This window comes from Strigops habroptila, chromosome 3, assembly GCF_004027225.2.
Source record: "Strigops habroptila isolate Jane chromosome 3, bStrHab1.2.pri, whole genome shotgun sequence".
Classification (NCBI taxonomy): domain Eukaryota; kingdom Metazoa; phylum Chordata; class Aves; order Psittaciformes; family Psittacidae; genus Strigops; species Strigops habroptila.
Genome location: NC_044279.2, coordinates 80,448,136 through 80,467,203, shown reverse-complemented (window position 1 = coordinate 80,467,203; position 19,068 = coordinate 80,448,136). Strand labels below are relative to the sequence as shown.

Below are 19,068 nucleotides of genomic sequence, written 5' to 3'. Positions count from 1 at the left end.
AGCAGGGGACGACACCGCAGAGAGCGCAGGCGCCGGGCGGAGCTCTCCTCAGCGTGACTCTGCCCCTTCTTCCCCTGGCAGGAAGCAGGGCCCAGCAGTGGAAACGTGCGTTTTGCGTTTGCACCGTGGGCCGGCAGAGCGAGTGCCCGACCGCTTGCCGCGGTACCCGGTCTCAACCGCCGCCTGCCCAGTGGGAACAGCGGGCAGGGCGACGGCCGGGCAGGCTGCAGGCTCATAACGGCCCCCCAGCTCCTGCTGACAGTGGAACCACGTCACTGCTGCCTGCTGCCAAGGAGGTGCGTAGTTCCCGGTCAGGTCCCAGGGCACGGTCATGCATCCACAGCACTGAGAAGCTCCCCCATGCTTCTGTTGCAGGTTGGACAAAGATCGGGTCTGTGGTTTACAAAGTCAGTACTGTAACTGTTCAACCATTTTGCTATAAGGACACAGCAATTGGTTTGTATTTGAACTTTACATGCATGACCTCACTTAAAAACCACGAGTATGCCATCAACTGCTGGCAACTTGCCCCATTCTTCAAGACAGCATGGAACCTCCTTTCAGCTGCTCCTTCCATACACAGAACTCATAAAAAGCACCTGCGCTACCTGGCAACACTAAGGCTTTACTTAGCAAATCAAATAATTTCCTTAAACGTGATGACCTAACAGGATAAACTGGCTCTTCCATCCCTCACCCACCCCACTGAAGCTTAGGGCGTTGCTACACACTGCAGAAGGCAGTGCAGTTCACAGCTCCTTAAGCTAGCTCCAACCCAGCAGCATTTGCTGAAGGTCTTGTTTTGGGCCTGGGGCAGCACAGGATGTCAGGCAGACGTTAACGCTTTGGTGACAGTTCAGTTCTACAACTGCCTGGCCAACGCTGGTGCTCCTGCAGGGTCAGGTCCTGACAACCCCTGGCCCATAAAAACCCCATGAATAAGTGCTTATGCAGTACTTCTCTCAGCAAAGGAGGCCAGTATTTCAAACTTAAATATTTCAGATGTCATTCATGTTAAAACAGGGATAGTCCCTGTGATATACACACACAATTCCAGCCCATCCCATGCAAAGACATCTTTCTCACTAAAAAAAAAAAAAAAAAAAAAAAAAAAAAAAAAAAAAAAAAATAAAAATCCATTTTTGTATCTGAAAGGAACAGATTTATCTATCTTCCTCCTGCAGAGCAGGCAAAAAATGTTCCTGCTGCTACAGAGTCTCAGAACAGGGGAGATGCCAAGTTTAACACTACATAGCAGCATAAACGAGAAGGTGAGTTAGAGTACTATGTTCCAAGCCTGCAAACAAACAAACCCCCCTCAACAACAAGTCCCCACAAAACCCAAAAGAACACCGGCCCCCAAACAAGACACACAACATACTACAGAAAGAAGCAGGATATCAAGTAATAGCATTCTTGTGAGATGGGAACAAGCAGATATGTGAATCACTTGGAAGTTTGTAATTCATTACAAGTATCTGTAATGTGTTACACCATTATCTCCTATTTTCTCTTCAATACCAGTAGGTATAAAGAAATGGTTTTTTTTCTGGTCCAGCTGTACTATGTGGAAGGTAAGGAGGACGATAGTAATAGGAACAGAAAATAAGATCTGTGCACAGGTTACAGATTTACTTTTTGTGCAATTTTCCACAAGTTTTTTCCTTTTGCATATATATGGGTAAATACTGTATTGATTATTGTGGGAATTTTCTATGGCAGTGAATGAGCAACGCAGAAAAATACTCAGATCCTGTGGCTAATGTACAGCTGTGTGGACAAGAACACACCACATGACCGAAGGACAGTAAATTCTCCTAATTCTGTGCAAATTCCAATAAAAACTCACAACAAGTTCTGTTTTCTTGAGGTTTTTTTTATTGGAGCTTTATTACTTAAGCTGTGACTTCACAGTCTTCACCTTCAGCAATTTGCAAACAGGAGGCATACAAGAAAGGTTACAACGCTTAGCGGAAGAGACTCCATACTGAACAGGGGGGTAAGGGGGCAATCCCAAGGCAGAAGAACTGGGAGCGCCAATTTGTTCTCCAGTCTCACGTGAGGACTCCTGGAAAAAGCTGGTTACTTGAAAGAAATCGGGAAATAAATTTAGGAAGCAGAACCTGGAATTAAACTGGAACCAGAAAGAGACAAACACCAATGGCAAAATGCAAATGAACCAAGCAGAGTAAATCCAGACAGAACCCAAACAATAACAGAGGCTGATTGAATAAATAAAGTCCCTAGGATTAAACCAGATTTATGCTGCCACTCAGCTTCAACAGACATATAAAGCTGTAATTGACTGTGGCATGGTGGCTTCAGCCTCTGCTCCCCTGAAGCCACTGTCCAAACAGGTAGAAAAATAAAGGTCTAATTCACTGGAAATTCTTTCATTTACAAAACTAATGGAATAGGGTTTGTTTTTATGCTTCTGTGTCAACTTCTGATTTATCTTCAACTCCATTCTGCTCATCTTTCATTTCTGCATCTTCAGTGTGGCTGATCTGAAGAGTAGCAGCTGACTAAATAGAAACAAAGAAAACAGATTCCATGTTATAAAATACAGCTAGCATTTGCGAACAGTACCACAAACGTTATTTGGTTCTTACCACGAGGGTACTTAGTCTCCTTGCAAGACTGAATTAAGATATTAGGACCTTCAAAGACAAACCAAAATTTTCTCAGCATTTTTATCTGCATCTCAGAAATCATAAGCAGTTTAGAGGAGGCTGAGAAATAATACTGGTGTTAGATGGTTATGATTCATATGTGGTGTGCACATATTTGCCACATAACACGTCAAGAAAGTGTTCTCCCACAGACTGAAATTCATTTAGGAAGCTTCTGCACAGAACTGCTTTCGTCCTGCTTCAATTGCAATGTGTGTGAAATAAGATGCAATTCAATTTCAACAATTCCCATACGCTGCCCCAACCACCAACTTGTATGATGCACGCTTAACACTCAAGATACAAAGAAATACCTTTACTGGACACTTAGTTTCATAAAGAGTGACTTCAACTTGGCAAGAGTCCTCTGTAAGAGTTTAGTTGGAAGAAAATCTAATCTAATAAGGTGCCTGCTCTAAAAGGCCCTTGCCGGATCTTCCAGTTCACATAAAAGGGTATGGGAAACCGAGAGCCATGTGGCAAGGGTCCGAGGTCAGTTTTTACAATAGGACATAACCAGCACATCCTGACCTTGCAATAATTTTCAAACACAGTAAAGGGAAGTAAAAATGTCTTCCTCATCCTGCTTATCTCAAAAGATAGTGCAATGAAGCTGCTCTTCAACCTGTCAGCCTAGCACCATGAACCATCTGTTTTATTACGAGGTTAGGTGAGGACAGATGAGAAGCAGCAAGGACATGAACATGCGCTATTGGGGGAAGGGGAAAAAGGGTTAGAATCCTTCAACTGTTACATCATCTTAGCTGCAACAAGCAACCACAGCCAACGAACATCCAGGCATCAAAGGTCAACCTTTCATCCTTAGAAGCATTCTGTGAAGCACACAAGAGCAAAATCTCCTTTCCAGAGAAATCTGTTACCTGGCAATCCTGGGCTTACAGTAAGTTGATAAACATCCCAACCTTTAAAAATTCACAGTTTACATGTGTGAACTATTCGAATTTATGAAACAGATTACTGACTCAAGAGTGGCTGTTGTACTTCTGCAGCCATAAGATATACAGATGTCATGAATTTCAGAACTACAGTCCAAGCTGCCTTCTTAAAAACCAGAAGACACACGGTGAACAAACCCTCTCCTCCAGAACTCTTAAATGTACGTGTGTCCCCCCGTAGGAAAACTGTTGCTGTAAAGCAACATGAGAAATGATTTAACAGGAAAACACGTTTTCTTGCAAGAAAAACACCCAAGACTGACCTGGGCACTAAGTGTTCCACTGATCCTTTTTCATGAAAAACCACATAAATTTGAAGTAGGCCAGGTGGCTCCAAGGAAAAAATAATACTGTAAACACATGCACATTCCCAAGACCATCTATCTACTGAGAAGAATGAATGAGGCCAATAGGATCCTGGCCTGCACCAGAAATTGTGTGGCCAGCAGGACTAGGGCAGTGATCATCCCCCTGTATTGGGCACTGGTGAGGCTGCACCTCGAATCCTGCATTCAGTTCTGGGCTCCTCACTACAGGACAGATACTGAGTTGCTGGAGGGCATCCAAAGCAAAGCAACGAAGCTGGTGAAGTGTATGGATAACAAGGCTTATCAGGAGTGGCTGAGGGAACTGGGGTTGTTTAGTCTGGAGAAAAGGAGGCTGAGGGCAGACCTTACCACTCTCTACAACTAGTGAAAGGAGGTTGTAGTGAGATGGGTGTCTTGTAAGTAAGAAGTGATAGGACAAGAGGAAATGGCCTCAAACTGCACCAGGGGAGGTTTAGATTGAATATTACATAAACTTCTTCACCGAAAATGTTGTCAAGCATTGGAACAGGCTGCCCAGGGAAATGGCCGAGTTGCCATCCCTGGAGGTATTCAAATGGCATGCAGATGTGGCACTTGGGGACATGGTTTAGTGGGGGACTTGTCACTGCTGTGTTAGGTTGGACTCAATGATCATAAAGGTCTTTTCCAAACTAAATGATTCCATGACTCTGTAAGCTGATTCTATCTGAAAATTGGAACTAATGCCATGTCTTTGCAGAATCCAAAACAGTATGCAATGCAAAGACTGAGAGTCTGCCTTTTGCCAAGCACACAACCCTACCAAGTTCCTGTATTCTGAAAAGCACGAAGGCAGCCCTTTCATACTTTTAGCGGGTATAGCTTGGTTTAGCAATCCACTCTTCCTCTCTGAATCGATTTTGCTCTGTCCCACACCTAGCGGATGAAGCCAGATCCCCAGCAGCTGCGCTACCTGAAAGGAACCTGCACAGCACAGCTTGATAGCTGGCAGTTAAAACCTACAATTTGAAAAGTGAAGATGTCCAACAGTGAAATAATTCTAGTTTAGTTCCTGTGCCTTTACCTTCCCGAGATTTTTCATTAAAACCAAAAATTATGGTACTGCATGGCTATACGTGACAAGTCTAGAAGGACAGAATACTTTCTTCCCAGCTCCAATAAGCAAGGACTGTCAACATCAGGCTGCTTTAGCCAGACACATAACTACATGGACAATGACACTTTCCTTGCAGAATCAGTGGAGAATGTCTGCATTTGTGTTTATACTCCTTCATGAGAAGTAGAACCGAATCCACATGACTACTGCTAATCTTTGAAGAGCAAAAAACCCCAAAACAAAAGCAAACACAAAAACCCCACAAATCCAAAAAGCCACCAACAGAACAGCTTGCCCACCCAACCATCCAGTTAGGAGTGATTACCCTAAATGACTACTACTTTAGAGCAAGAGATGAAAAATGGAATAGTTCTCCCACTGTCTCTGGGACACAAATCAATTTCAGATATATCTCATTTTGAAAGACTGCAGGAAAGGAAGAAAAAGAGAGGTTTGTGAAGTGTTTCACGCAGGTAATTATCGACTGACAGTCGGAGATACCCGATTTGTCAGGATACACTCATCTGAGGACAGTGGGCCCCTGGCCAGACTCACTGGCACAGTTAGCCACAGGAAACTGGCATACCAGTATCTGACAATTTTTTAGATTCTTCATGCATATTCTGGAAGGTGGACACAAAGATCTGTGAAAATAACCTCACAATATACAAGCTTCTGCACTCCCCAGTGTTACTGAGAAAATGTGAGTCTGATATAAATCTCAGATTTGTCTTGGAAGTTACAGGTTTACCCACTCCTTCTGGATCATCAGATTTCAGGAATACAAACATAATATTTTCTTAAGATACATGATTCTCACCAGTAACTTAGAATGTTTCTTGCTACCTGATACAACCTCGTTACAACCTGTATTCAAATACTGCCATCGTTAACTGAACAAGTATTTACTAAAATTCTAGTGAATACTTAGTAGGAAAACAATCTATACAGTAGAATAATGAATCTTATGACAGTCTGACTTCTGACACTTCATAATCTGTGACATTTGAGATGTAGAGCATCAACCACATCTTAATGTCTCCATGAGCAACAAGTGGGTGCTCAGCACCATCTGTACAACAGACACTAACGTCTTAGTAAAGGCACCAAAACAAACTGTTCTTCGCAACGATCAGTTCAAGGAGAACAGGCACTTCTTTTCAGTTCCTGAATCTTATGTTTGCATCTCATCACTTCAACTGCTCTCTGATTAACACTGACTGGTCTTGCAAATTCAGTTGAAATAAATAAAAGCATTCTGTGCAATGCTTGCTACTACTAGTCATCTTGTTCAAACAAGATGGCCTAATAATTTTGACTGCTGGCTATTTACACCTCCTACCAACTCCCCAAGGAAGGGTGTTCTTCCACTACATTTATCTGTACTAAGTAAGCTGAATACCTAAAATAGTATTCCTTGTCTAACACACGACACCACCACTTGTCGTCTTCTGGTGCAGTGTTACTTACCTTTAAGTCTTTGTCTGCAAGCCTTTGGAACATGTTGGCATACATCTTTTTCTCTTTCTCATGCTGCTCCCGTATTTTCTGCTGACAAGTTACCAGTTGCACTTTGGCAGCTTTGTTACTTGGATAAAGTTGTATCACTTTCTGGAAATCTCCCCGGGCCAAGTCAAAGTCATTGACGGCCAAGTGTGCTTCTCCACGCCGGAAGAGGCCTTTTTCATTGTTGCTATCCAATTCGAGTGCCTGCATTAAATAAGACCAGCAAGTTTGTTTATCTTTTCTTAAATATGCAGTCAGAACACAAGAGACTGCTAGCAACTGTACCTTCTAATGTAGATTTATGAATCTTGTCAGGGCTTACTAGTAAGGTGAGTTGAATACAGTAGAAGCAGGTACAAAAAGGACTGAATATAGTAGGCTGACTTGATGAAGAACCAGCAAGTCTAAGATTTAGTCCTGGCTGTATTACAGCTCTTTGAAGGACCTTTGCCAAAATTACTACTTTCACCATACCTACATACTTCAGTATTTAGATAGCAGAAAGTTGGTAGAGGATATCTAGATAAGAAATATCCAACAATAAACTGTTGGATATTTTTACAGTTTGTAATCAGTACTGCCCAACTGCAGCACTGCAAGCTGGTAAGAAAGGCCAAACACCACATGGTCTGGTATCCCTCAAATTGTTAAAGAAAGAGATAAACTGTCAGATCGCCTCTGCAGCTTAAGAATAAATAAACCCTTACTACCTTGTTGCAGTTTTCCAAAGCTGGGGAGTATTCCTTCAGCTTGAGGTGGCACATAGCTAGATTAAGGTGAGCAGCAAGCCTCAAGCTTTTGGCTTTCATATCCTCCTCATCGGAGAGTCCCGATTCATGCTCCAGCCATGACACAATCTTCTTATACTGTAACGCTGCCCGTTTGTATTTCCCCTCCTGTAAAAAAGGCAGTTCAATTATCACACAGCTCACAGGATTTTTTTATCTCCCTTTTGACCCTTCTGCTTACCTTGAGTAATAGAATTAAAAAAATAAAAAAAAATCAGAAAATAGCTTCTATCATAAAAAATATGTTATTTCTGAAAGTCATTCCTGCATAGGATCAGAAGATCTTTAGGAATACCTGCTGGTTCCCCCGCTAAAGCTAGGGGTATAGGCCAGCATTGATATTTCACCTCAACTCCCATCTCATACACAGCTTTTAATACAAGACGAGGAAGATGGGGCATTTTCAAAACAGTAGAACTATTGCTGTGTCATGAAGATAATGGGAAAAAGTCTGCCTTTAGTTGGTCAAATTGTTTTAAACAGCTTCTCCACACACCTCTACCCAAATGAATGTTGTTTCATCCACAGTACTATCCCATAGCAGGAATTTATACTGTAGCCTTGCTACTACTCAATGTATACCCCCAATTTATCTGTAGGTCCAGCAAACAGCTCTGACAGAGAGAACTAACTCCCTGCAGGCTTAGTTCTTTAGTTATTCCAACTATGAGGATTTTTTTTTTTTTTTTTTTTTTTTTTTTAAAAGACACCTTCACTTTCAGTCCTCCCTGTAAAATATCACAGAATACCATGACCACCACTCCAGAATGACAGAAGCTGTCATCAGCACTATCAGCTCATGACATGGACTAAGAAATACTATTATTACTTGGGGATTATAATTTACCTTGAAGTACTGAGTGCCTCTCTCCTTCACAATGCAGCTTTGTTCCAGCTTCTCATCTGTGTTCATTTCCCAAGACTCCTTAGCCTATCCAAACAGGAACAGTTCAAGTCAATGATACAACTTCTGGGAAACCAAGGGCTATGCGGCTACCCTGCTTCCCACTAACAGTATGTTATTTAGGTTTGGCAAAGGGGAGTTTTGCACTGCTACTGGAAACCGGGCTGGAACAGGATAGACACTGACAGCAACAGAAAGGAATACAGTAAGAATAGATGATTTCAGCCACGAGCTCCCAGTGTCATCTCCGGCATCTCCCTATTTCAGATCAACTTTCAAGGATTCCATTATCCTTGTTTAAGCTACACTCATACTTTCTCCCCCACCTCCCAGTCTCTCTTTGGACTTCATCTCTCATTCCTACCTTTTCAAAGCTCTTGAGTTTCACTTCATATTGTAGCTCTGCATCTGGAGGGATCTGAAATTTCTCCTTCCCAGCACTTCCAAAACCATAGCTGTAAGATTGGGGGTTGGGAGAGATTAAAAAAAAAAAAAAAAAGAGAGAGAGAGAGAGAAAAAATAAAATAAAGTATCTCACAAGAATCTTTAATGTCTTTTTCCAAAAGGCTTTCAGAACACCAGTGAACATCATCTTCTGACAACGGATATCTGATACTCTTTACTAACCACATCACCTAAAGACTAGCTATCTGGTCACATCAGGTTGCTCAGAAGGCTCACTGGCTCTTTTCCTATTCTGAGCTGTTCTTCATGTACAGCAAAAGTACTGTTTCATTAAGAGGAACCAGAAAAATGTTAAGTTAAAGAGAGCAACAATATTTTTTATGATATTCACCAAGATCAACATTATAGAGTCTGAAGTAAATTTCTTTTGGAATGCTACTACTTCCAACCAAGTGGCAAAGCCATCTTAGCTTCTTATTTCTCATACATCAAACTTTTGGGGCTGATCAAGTTCTTACTAAAGCATTGGAAAAAAAAAAAAGGAGAAGCTAAAAAGCATTATAGCAAAACACTTCATTCTTGCCAAATACTTAGTATATATACTAAGATATTGCAAGTATATACTGAAGTATCAAAAGATCAGGAACAGCATACTTGGGTTTGAGATAGAACACCGATTCCTCTGATTTCTCCATTTTTTGAATTGCTTTCTCAAGACCATGAGGAAGATCATAGTTGTCACCTTCTCCAATCTCAAACTGCAATTCCCGCCTGTCAAAAACACGATCTCCGTATCGACCTTCAAACTGGACTGGTAACGAAAAGCAGAGAAAAATCATAATATATCTATGTATGGTAAGGGGCAGGTAGCATAGGTGATATAGGGAGTGCCAAAGCCTCCTCCTAAATGGTCTTTTCGCTTTTAACAGCTACCTATGCATGGTGGCTACTGGCAGCAAGTAAAACTTCTGCTGCTAAACTTAATAAATCCCCTTTTTTTGGTTGTTCTCTCCCTCTTCCTCCCCCAGCAAGTGCCAGAACTACTTCCCTTCTTGTTCCTCAGCAAATGGAAATACTTTATTAGACTCATCTACCTTTTGTGATCAATAAGCACTTTATCATCTCTGATCATCTACCTCTGGAGAACACAGTTGCTGCTGGAAAATGTAAACCTTGCTAGAAATAAGAGAATGAAAGCTTACTCTAGGTTGTTAAGTTGCCTGGTAAAGGAAAGAGAAGCCACGTATTCCTCTCTGTCAGGGCAAGGAGTTGTAAATTGGAAAAAGGTTCTGCCCTCCCACATGACAAACCCGTTTACCATTTGTGTAACACACTTACTCTCTACAAGTGCACCCTCATTGGGCTTAGAGTAGCCTTCCCCTTTTTTACGGATTCTTCGGATGATGCCACCATCTTCATCATCAGTAAGGTCCTCCCCCTTGAACTCAAAAAGTTCTATCTGCGGAGGGAAGAAAAGCCTTGCATTTACTCCCATTACACCAATGGGATTTGTTCTCCAGAGATCTTTGAAACTGTGATTGTTCAGGAAGCCACCACCTTAGTTAACATCTTGTATAATTTTAGACAGCCAACGTTATAAAGATGCCGTAATTCAGTAGATTCTGAATGAAAAACTACTGAAGAGTTTCAGATTATATTGAGGCCTTCATGGCTTTTTTCTCCAGCAATCTTGGTCTCTCAATACTACAAATTAGATCATTTCAATTAAAGGACTGTGAACCTGGCTTCTGAATAAAGCTTACACGAGCCACAATGCTTAGGGACTACTGCAAAAAAAGATTCTACTGGCTTTAATAGTATTTTTGCTAATGTCTGCAGGCAGAAGTATGGATAGTGGTTTTTGGGCTTCAGGGTCTGGGGCTTTTAGGTATTGTTTTTTTGTTTGGTTGGTTTTTGTTTGTTTGGGATTGGTTGGTTGGTTGTTGTTTTTTTCTTTTTAATATTGAACACATTAAGCCAGGAGGAATTTGCTCTCAAATGCCACTCTGAAGCGAAACCAGAGCAGCTGTCATACCCTCTTACTCTACAGTCAAGTACAGTCACCAACAGTGTCACTGCATCCAAGTGCCAGGGAGGTTTGTAAGTAATGCAACCACAAAATGAGCAGGAAAATTAAATATAAAGATGCAATCCTTATCCTTAAGTCCTGATTATACCCTTAATTCCACCTATAGTCAAATTCAGACCAACTTCAAAGTACTCGAAATGGAGCCCGAACTGATTCAAATCGCGTGTCCTCCTGTATTTAAACAAATTCAAGAGCATCTTTTCAGACTTCAGCTATTCCCCACCCATTTCTTCATCCTCCTACTCTTGTGCCACAGAACAATCTTTTCAAAACTCCCTTGCATGCCTGAACAAAAATAACGTTCTCTTCCTGTTCCTGTTACATTCTCCCCTCTAGTCTTGCCTTATCATTGTGCATTGTAGGATCATTTCAGAAAAAAAATTATTTCCAGAAGAATGATAAAACAACAGAACTGTGATCTGGCCCACATTTAATGTAAACTTGTTGCTGCAACAATTTGTCTAGAGTTTTTAAGAGATGATGTTAATGTAGGAGATAACTATTCAGCCTTCATCTTCACATGTTCTCCCAAGTCTCTAATGCAAATCGTAGTTGAAAGTGGGAGTACCATGACAAGATGGAAAAATAGTCTAGTCACAAAAGAAATTTGTTGTTGCTGCTGTGAAGGAGAAAAAATAAAAATCTTTTGCAATCCTGTGTTTCAGTAAAACAGTAGTAAAACAGCACAAAAGAGCAAGCTATCATAATCGTGATTGTTTAGACCAAGTACCTTGTTTTAAAAAAAAGTTCAGGGCTAATGCTGTGGGGCTTCGAAATACTGGACTTTAGGAACCTGGAATGTAAAAGGAATTGAATATGCACCAGCAGAAAGAGTATCTCCACTATGTATTTTGATAGATATATAATAAATAATATTCTGGTCTTTCAAAAACAAAACCAAACCAAACCACCACGCTCTTTTTATCTAAATAGTACCCAGAAGGTGGAGAGGTCAGACTGGCATCATTAAGAAAAAGCTAGTGGGAAGCAAATAACCTGGGTGACTGTATCAGATAGACTCAGTAGTACTCTGATGAAACAAAACAAATCTTGGCCTTTAGAGCATGTGTTCACCAAAAGGTTAGGTGTTATCTCTTGCTGTAGAACAACAACTAGGCCTTTAAGAATGCTTTATTATGCTACCAAGAGAGGTCATAAGCTCTGAGACACTGCGCACAGACAGTAAAAAGCAGAGAAGCTGAACATGTTTAATAACTGCTACATCGAAGTTCTGTTTTGCTTTTCCTTTCCCTCAACCAAACCTGAAGTAAGCAGAAAAAAGTGAAACAGGAAAAAACAAACCAAACCCCAAACCAACCAAACAAGCAAAAAACCCAAAGAAACAAACCAACCAACCCCTCAAACCAACCCAAACAACATTAGTTTGCATTTGAATCATCAGGTCAGAACACAGTGAATATTTTAGTGTTTTTATCTCCCAGCATCACTTGCATTTGTACAAAACACATAGCATTCCAGCATACGTTGTTCACCCAATATAAATAATCCATGAGTATCTTCAGATTTATATATATAAAAATGCTATCTAAGAACAGCTTTACAAGACATTCTTTTTCAACAGTCAACTGAAGAAATAACAGCATTAATTTTGACGTACTCAAAATGAGTAAGTTCTCCTCCCTTAGTGGCCTGGAATACAACCTGTTGGCAGGATTTTTTTCTTAATCCTTCCTCACAAAATACGTCTCTAATGCTATTTATTACAAGTAGGTGAAATGCAAAGAAAATAAATGTAAATACACTATCCAAATTTAACACAAATACAATATCCAATTATGTTTAATTTGCCCTTAACGGATGCTCATTGTTTCCATTAAAGTCTAAACAGGCTTTCAGTCCCTACTCCATGAGCTATTTTTACCTTTCTCAGATACTAGATAAAACATTCAATCTTAGAGCAATCATTAAAGCTTAAAAACTTCTCCTATTCCCGCAAGGTAGCATTATGATTAAATAGTTTAGAATGAAGTAATTTTAGAAATCGCACTTCAAAAGAGTACATCTGCCTTCTCTCGAGTGAGAAATTGAACTGTTTCAATAATAAGAAAAATATATCCTCCCAAAACACTGGACTGTCAGAGCATGCTCCAGAAAGAAGCTTTAGTATCATCCCCTACGGAGGAAAAAAAAGTCTCAACATTCTGAGAAACCACTCTCACTACTGAAATAATACACAAGAGAGCTGCTATTTCCACCCTCTTTTGGGAGTGTGGGGGGAAGGAGGGGGGGATGCTTTAAAGATCAGTCGGAAACAAATTCTGTCCTCTGCTGGTGACATTAAGAAACACCCATGCTCACCAAGACCTGCAGTTCACCAAGGAGACCAACTGACCATGTGAGCTGTAAAACTAGCATTACCCAAACACCAAACTCAAGATTGCTGAACCCGTCACAGGGCCAAGTGTGTACAAATGACTTTCTATCATGGTAAGACTGATCTGTAACCTGGATCCGCGGAGAGACTTTGCTAATCAATAGGCAACCTGAATCCATACTGTTCTTGCGGTGGTTTAAGGCTTATTAAACTGCTCAGCTCTATAGAAAACAGTTCACAGTTTCAGGGCTGTTCAAACACACTATATTCTAGCAGTTTATATGAGGCAACTATCTCTTTTTCTCCCCAAATAGCTCATATAATATTGTATTAACTTTGCGAAGAAAACACAAAAGACTATAAAAAATATATTACTAAGGACATTAATTGCTCTGTTGTTGAAAACTTTATAATGCGTAACATAAGTATTATTACTTTGAGTCTTATGAAGTGGAAAGAAGATTCAAGGTTTCATTTTTTCAACTACTTCAGAGTCCGCCACTGAGACCACGCACCCTTCCAACCTGTACTCCCTTTCAGTGAATATTCCATACTGTAAAATTAAAACAGTGAACACTGTAAAACATTCAAGTATTTTAAAAAGTCCAAAATAAGGGAACCTGAGACACTGCAGATCAGTAGCAGCCAGACTAGAATTCTGTGCTTTACCCACACTACCATAATTGACCATATTTGTCTCTTCAGAAAACCTAAAATTCTTGTTTGAAATTTCTTATTTCTACAGTGAAAATAAGTGAAATAAGATTTTCTGCTTTAGTTTTTCAAGCGTACAGTTTTAATAACCATCTCTCACCTCAAAAATCAGTGTAGCGTTGGGAGGTATCTTTGGGGGGCTCCCAGCTGAGCCATAGGCATATTCTGGTTTACATGTAATCCGACAGATTTCACCAACTTTCATAGTCGCCACAGCAATGTCCCATGCTTTGATCACTTCACCTATGCAAGTCAAATTTCAATCACATGATTGCTAGGCATACATAAAAGGCACAAACAGCACAAACAGATGAAACTGAGCATCACCACTTTTAGTATACAAAAGCTAAGACAGCAGAAATATTGAAAAGAAATACTGAAAGAAATACTGAAAGTCCTGTGTTCAATCCAATTTCTGTACATCAGTTTTAACCCTAATCAAATTATAGTTACCTAGGGACGTAAATTCAGCTAAATTCCTTCATTCTAGGTGTAGTGAGTGATTCTTCTCCTTCCCTTACTTCCTCGTCTATAGAGAAAACAAGTCATCTGAACACAGACACGGGCTGAAGTGCTTGGCACAATCTCAAGTGTGAGGAAATAACAGTAACTCTCCAAAGAGGAAGGTCGTAGGGTGAGAGATTGCCTGCTCATATTTTGACAGCAATCCAAAGAGCATTTTCTCTCTGTACTTTATCAGTTGGCAAAGAGCAGCACGAGTGGTAACTAAAAGTTACATGCACTTTTAACAGAAAGGGGGAGGAAAGTAGGACAAGTAGTATTCTTTCTAAAGCCAAAAGCGAACAGAAGCTGGAACCTCAAGTAACAAAATCCTGTCTCTAAACTCAAGCTCTCCTACTTGCTGCTCCTTTCAACTCAAGCATTCTTTCTATCAGTCTTGTATTAAGAGGTACACTTCACGTCATCTCAAATTCAAGCACATTGCAGAATTTATCTCCCAAATGGAAAAGCAGCAAGTAATGAACTGCTGGGGAAAAAAAAAATGGACTGGTAAGATTTGCTGTAACAAGGATGTTCAGATTTTTTAATTAAAAAAATAAAATGAAGTCTTTTGACAATAAAGAGATGCACTGCTTCAAGATTCACCTTTGGGTTAATTTGGGAACTTAGGGGAAAAGAGAATATGTTTCATCACACTGCAGCTAACGGCTGCCCCCGTGAACCCTGTCCCAGTATCTAGTCACAATCAAGTACTCCTGAATGCAAGTCTTTGCCAAAAAGAAGGAGAAATCAACAAAATGTACTTCCTGGCTATTTAACTACCCTTTATCACTATGCTTCAGGGCAAATTTGCTCCCCTGAAGTGCTCTGTCTGAGGCAGACTAATTCTTCAGCAGGCTTCAATCAAGGAGCTACACAGTTTTCTCATTCAGAAAAATCTCAAAGTTGCTCTGATTGGGTCATTCTAAGAGAATAAACCATAAGCTCTGAAAACAAGTTTAAATAGCAACTTTAACATGCAAGGAAATCCCATCTCAATTATTACCAAAACTGAGCAATACCAAGCACAAGATATTACCTTTGCCCAAGTCAAATGAAAATTTGTCTCTCCTGTCCAGACTGGAGTCAAATTTTGTGCCATCAAGAAGCCATCCTGTGTAATGGACAGTCACTTTATCACCAATCATCGGAGACTCTGTTCCACTGCCTTCTTTCTTGACAACCTAAGAAAAACATATGCAATTCTATGAGCATGAAAACTAACACTGCTATTAGACATGAATTCCATCAACTTAGATGCATGAGTTATCTTCAGTAGATAAAGGATTTGCAGGTTTACTTCAGTTATCTGGAAATGGATTGACTATTCTGTCTGCAGATCAGCAATGTTGCAAATGCAGAAACCTCAAGATGGCTCTTGCTGTCACAAGAACTTAACTGGCACCAGTTGGCACCAGCTTACAGATCTCTGCATCTATAGTTAGCAATGTCACTTACCTTTCCTCAACAAGATTTTACATGTTCTTGAAACTTCATCAGGTAAAACCATTAGGCTTTATTTAAGTACTTTCCTCACCACCACTGTATCACTACCCCCGAGTTCGGCATTCCAGGCAAAGCATTTAAACCAGAAAATGAGCTGGTTCTCTCCATGTAGTCTATTGTAACACAAAATCTGAGATTACTTGAGTTAAACCAGTTCAACAAAGATTAACAGAATCTCACCTTAACACAGGCTAGTTCAAGCAGTCAACACAGTAATGCTTCGGGATTATTATGTGACATCGATTTTGTCTCCCTAGAACTTTGACACAGATTGCTAGCACCACGATTCCACATACAGCTGCAAAGATTTGATTTTCTTCTCAAGAGACTCCCCAGCCTAACTAGTAAGACTAGTATCAACTGAACTTGGTATACAAAAACCAAGATTGGTCAATCTCTCTAGTGTTCATTTGAAATACATATAAAAATAGATAAGAATACTGACATATCTCATAAGGCAAGAATATGAAGCCTTGCCCATAACAAGACAAAACTGAGTTTTCTCCAATACTGACTGAAACCACCTAGCCCCAAGCCAAAGCTGTGCATTACTTTAGCTAGGCAAAAGAGAACCAATGGAGGACTTTAATTGCTTGCATCTATGGAGTTCAGAAAGATAAACATTCATTCAACAACAGTCAAGCAGAAGTATGGATTGGTGTCCCTGCTTTAAAGAAAAGCTATAAAAATGCCACACTACTGTACCAATCATGTTTTTCACTGAAGGAAGCAGTGAAAACTGCTCCCTACGGAGCCTCCTTCCCAAATTTCAAGTTCTTGCAATCAACCAGTCAGTCTCTTACTTTGGCTCCCACCAACCCTGCAACTACATGACTGGAACATCAGCACCCTCCACTCAAAGCTGAGGCAATGACAGCTCCTGTCAGACTCAAGCTGGAAGCACCTCGCTGCACACATAGAAGAGGGGAGGGAAAAAAAAAAAGAAAAAAATAAAATTGTTCCAAACCAAGAAGTCAATCTGAAGTCACTTTGAAATGACCACATTTAATATTAAGCTTTTCAAATACCATATTCTAGCAGTGACACAGCAAGTCATCCAACATGAACGTAATGAGCATCTCATTTTCTGTAAATGTTTTGCATTTATTTCGTTTTCAAGAGACTCAAGTTCCACTTTTTTCATATACTCAATATGGCATACCTCTCTTTTTCATAAGGTTTAAATTTCCCTTTCAGGTGGAGAAACCTGATTCTTCTGTTCATATTGTGTTTGCAAATATTTCTGTTTCTAAACTTAAATACTTACACCAGAAACAGTGCGAGCACCTTCAGCGATATCAGGTAAAAACCCCTGGATACTATTCTGATACAAAGCTAATCAACAAATTAAAAAAAAACCCTCCTGAAATCAATGCAGTGATACCAGTCAAAATTGGGTGTAGATTACTTCAGACTCAGACCCTTGGTTTCAGTGGGTGTATTCTGCTTTCTGGCAATTTCTAGAAAAATCCATGAAGGCTGGACTTCCACGATCTTTACCATCTTTTGCCTTATTAATTCACAATCTCACCTTTATTGAGGTTTTCACAACCTCGGTTCTTCTGCAACTATTTTCTCCTCCCCTCCTTGTTAAAAATTTAAAAGCAAAAACTTATCACCTACTGCTTCTCCATCATCAGAAGGTGGGTACTACATGGAGTAGGCTGACACTTACTGCCTTTTACCGTGCTCGGGGATCTGAGCTGCAGGAGACCGGCAGGCAGCTTCCTGGGCAGCCATGCCAATGAGAACTCTAACCTGATAATGTGCTACTTGGGAAAAATAGACACATGCATCAAAGCACATTAGCAGGAAACGTGGGAAAGCAGAGTATCTTCAGTTTGGTCCCTGATACCCCTGGAGGCTGCGCCTCTATGGCAAACGCAGAATGTGAAGCCAGAGGGTTCCAAAGATTAAATCCAGAATTTTGCCTTTGCTTTGGGGCTGCTTTTCTTCTTTCGAACACTGTAACCTGAAATTTCACTGCGATTAAAAAATGCTTCTAGTGATCGTTAGCATTTAAGAGACTAAAGAAGCTTCCAGAGATATGGAAATAGGAAATATCTGACAGAGAAGGTTAGTGCAACTCCCCCTCATGGCATTAATTCTGCTACCCGTACCAACCGACTTTCCAGTACAAAGGAAAGAAGCCAGTCTACCGGCATTCTCGATACACGGCACAAACCGCTCCTGCAGCCAGCCCTACCGACCTCACCTGCAGGTTCTTAATGGCTCGATTCCTCTCTAAAACGGAACGAAGGGGAAGCCTTTCCGGCTCCTGCCCCCGGGGTGCACTTCCATCGGGCCCCCGTGTACAATGCAGCACCTCAGCTCCGAGAGGCCGCTCGTACCAAGATGGAGAAGCCCCATTTTCGGCGCCTGAGAGACAGGCAGAAGCGGGCAGCACAGCCCTGCGCCAGCTATGCACGAATAGGGAACACACGTGCCCTGCCCGGGCACCATCTTTAACTCCCAGCCCCCGAACACGTGCGGGGAGGGGGGAGCGGACTCGGAGCCCCCAAACCCCAGCCGCGCGGTCCCAGCCGCGGGCCCGGCCCGCCCCCAGCCCCGGGGAGATGCTCGGAGGCAGCGCCTGTCCCCTCCGCAGCCCGCCGCGACCCGCGGCTCCCCAGCGGGCAGCGCGGCGGGAGCTGCTGACAGCCCCGCGCCGCCGCGTGGGAGCCCCCGCGGGCGGGCAGCGCCTGCGCGGCAGAAGCGGCCTCCACGCACACACACCCCCCCCAGCGCTGGGGCCGCCAGCCCAGTGACGGCCTGGTTCTCGTCCCCTCAGCGGGCAAAACCGGCCCCGCCGCGGGCAGGGCGCCCGGGGAGCGACCGCTCGCAGGCGGTGCGCGGACCCGACGGGGGGAGCAGCCGCCCGGTACCTTGAGGACACCCTCATCCTGCTTGGGGGTGATGTCCGCCCCTTCTAAGGGTGCCCCGTCCGCTTTCATCTCCTCCGCCGTCATCGCGCCTGCCGCTGCCACCGCTGCGCTGGGAAAGGCCGCCTCACGGGGTCGGGGTTGGGGTCGGCACCGGCCTCCCGCCGGGCTGGGGCTGCCGCCTCGCTGCGCCTCCGGCTCCGAGCAGCGCGGGCGGGCGGCGCGCCCCTCCTTCCCTCCTGCCTCCGCCGCAGCGCCGGCCCCCGGTCGAGTGGGGAGGAGGAAAGGGAGGGGAGGAGGAGGGACGGACCGAGAAGTTTCTAGAGAGGCAGCTGGGCTGCCACAAAGCGCCCGGCAGTGCTAAGGACTGGGGAGGATGTGTGTCGCCCTTGGGGACAGAGACGCC

At 42.3% G+C, this 19,068-nt stretch overlaps 1 protein-coding gene across 1 annotated transcript; it reads right to left on the bottom strand.

Moving 5' to 3' along the window:
* Positions 1-1,858: 1,858 nt before the first annotated feature.
* Positions 1,859-18,951, bottom strand: FKBP4 (FKBP prolyl isomerase 4). Its single transcript, XM_030478077.1, has 10 exons — positions 18,666-18,951; positions 15,314-15,458; positions 13,874-14,016; positions 9,974-10,094; positions 9,290-9,446; positions 8,595-8,685; positions 8,174-8,257; positions 7,249-7,434; positions 6,503-6,742; positions 1,859-2,525 (listed from the first exon to the last, which is right to left on the bottom strand). Exons 1-10 carry the CDS (start codon positions 18,747-18,749, stop codon positions 2,427-2,429), a joined length of 1,350 nt encoding a protein of 449 aa, XP_030333937.1. The 5' UTR covers positions 18,750-18,951; the 3' UTR covers positions 1,859-2,426.
* Between the last annotated feature and the right edge of the window lie 117 nt (positions 18,952-19,068).

What these genes read in the sequence shown, in the direction of transcription:
- FKBP4 (XM_030478077.1), bottom strand. Translation starts at nt 18,749, where the DNA reads ATGACGGCGGAGGAGATGAAAGCGGACGGGGCACCCTTAGAAGGGGCG. An exon ending in GTGTTCTATCTCAAACCCAA is followed by an intron (nt 8,686 to 9,289) that starts GTATGCTGTTCC and finishes CCAATCTTACAG; the next exon opens with CTATGGTTTTGGAAGTGCTG. An exon ending in GAGGCACTCAGTACTTCAAG is followed by an intron (nt 7,435 to 8,173) that starts GTAAATTATAAT and finishes CCTTTTTTACAG; the next exon opens with GAGGGGAAATACAAACGGGC.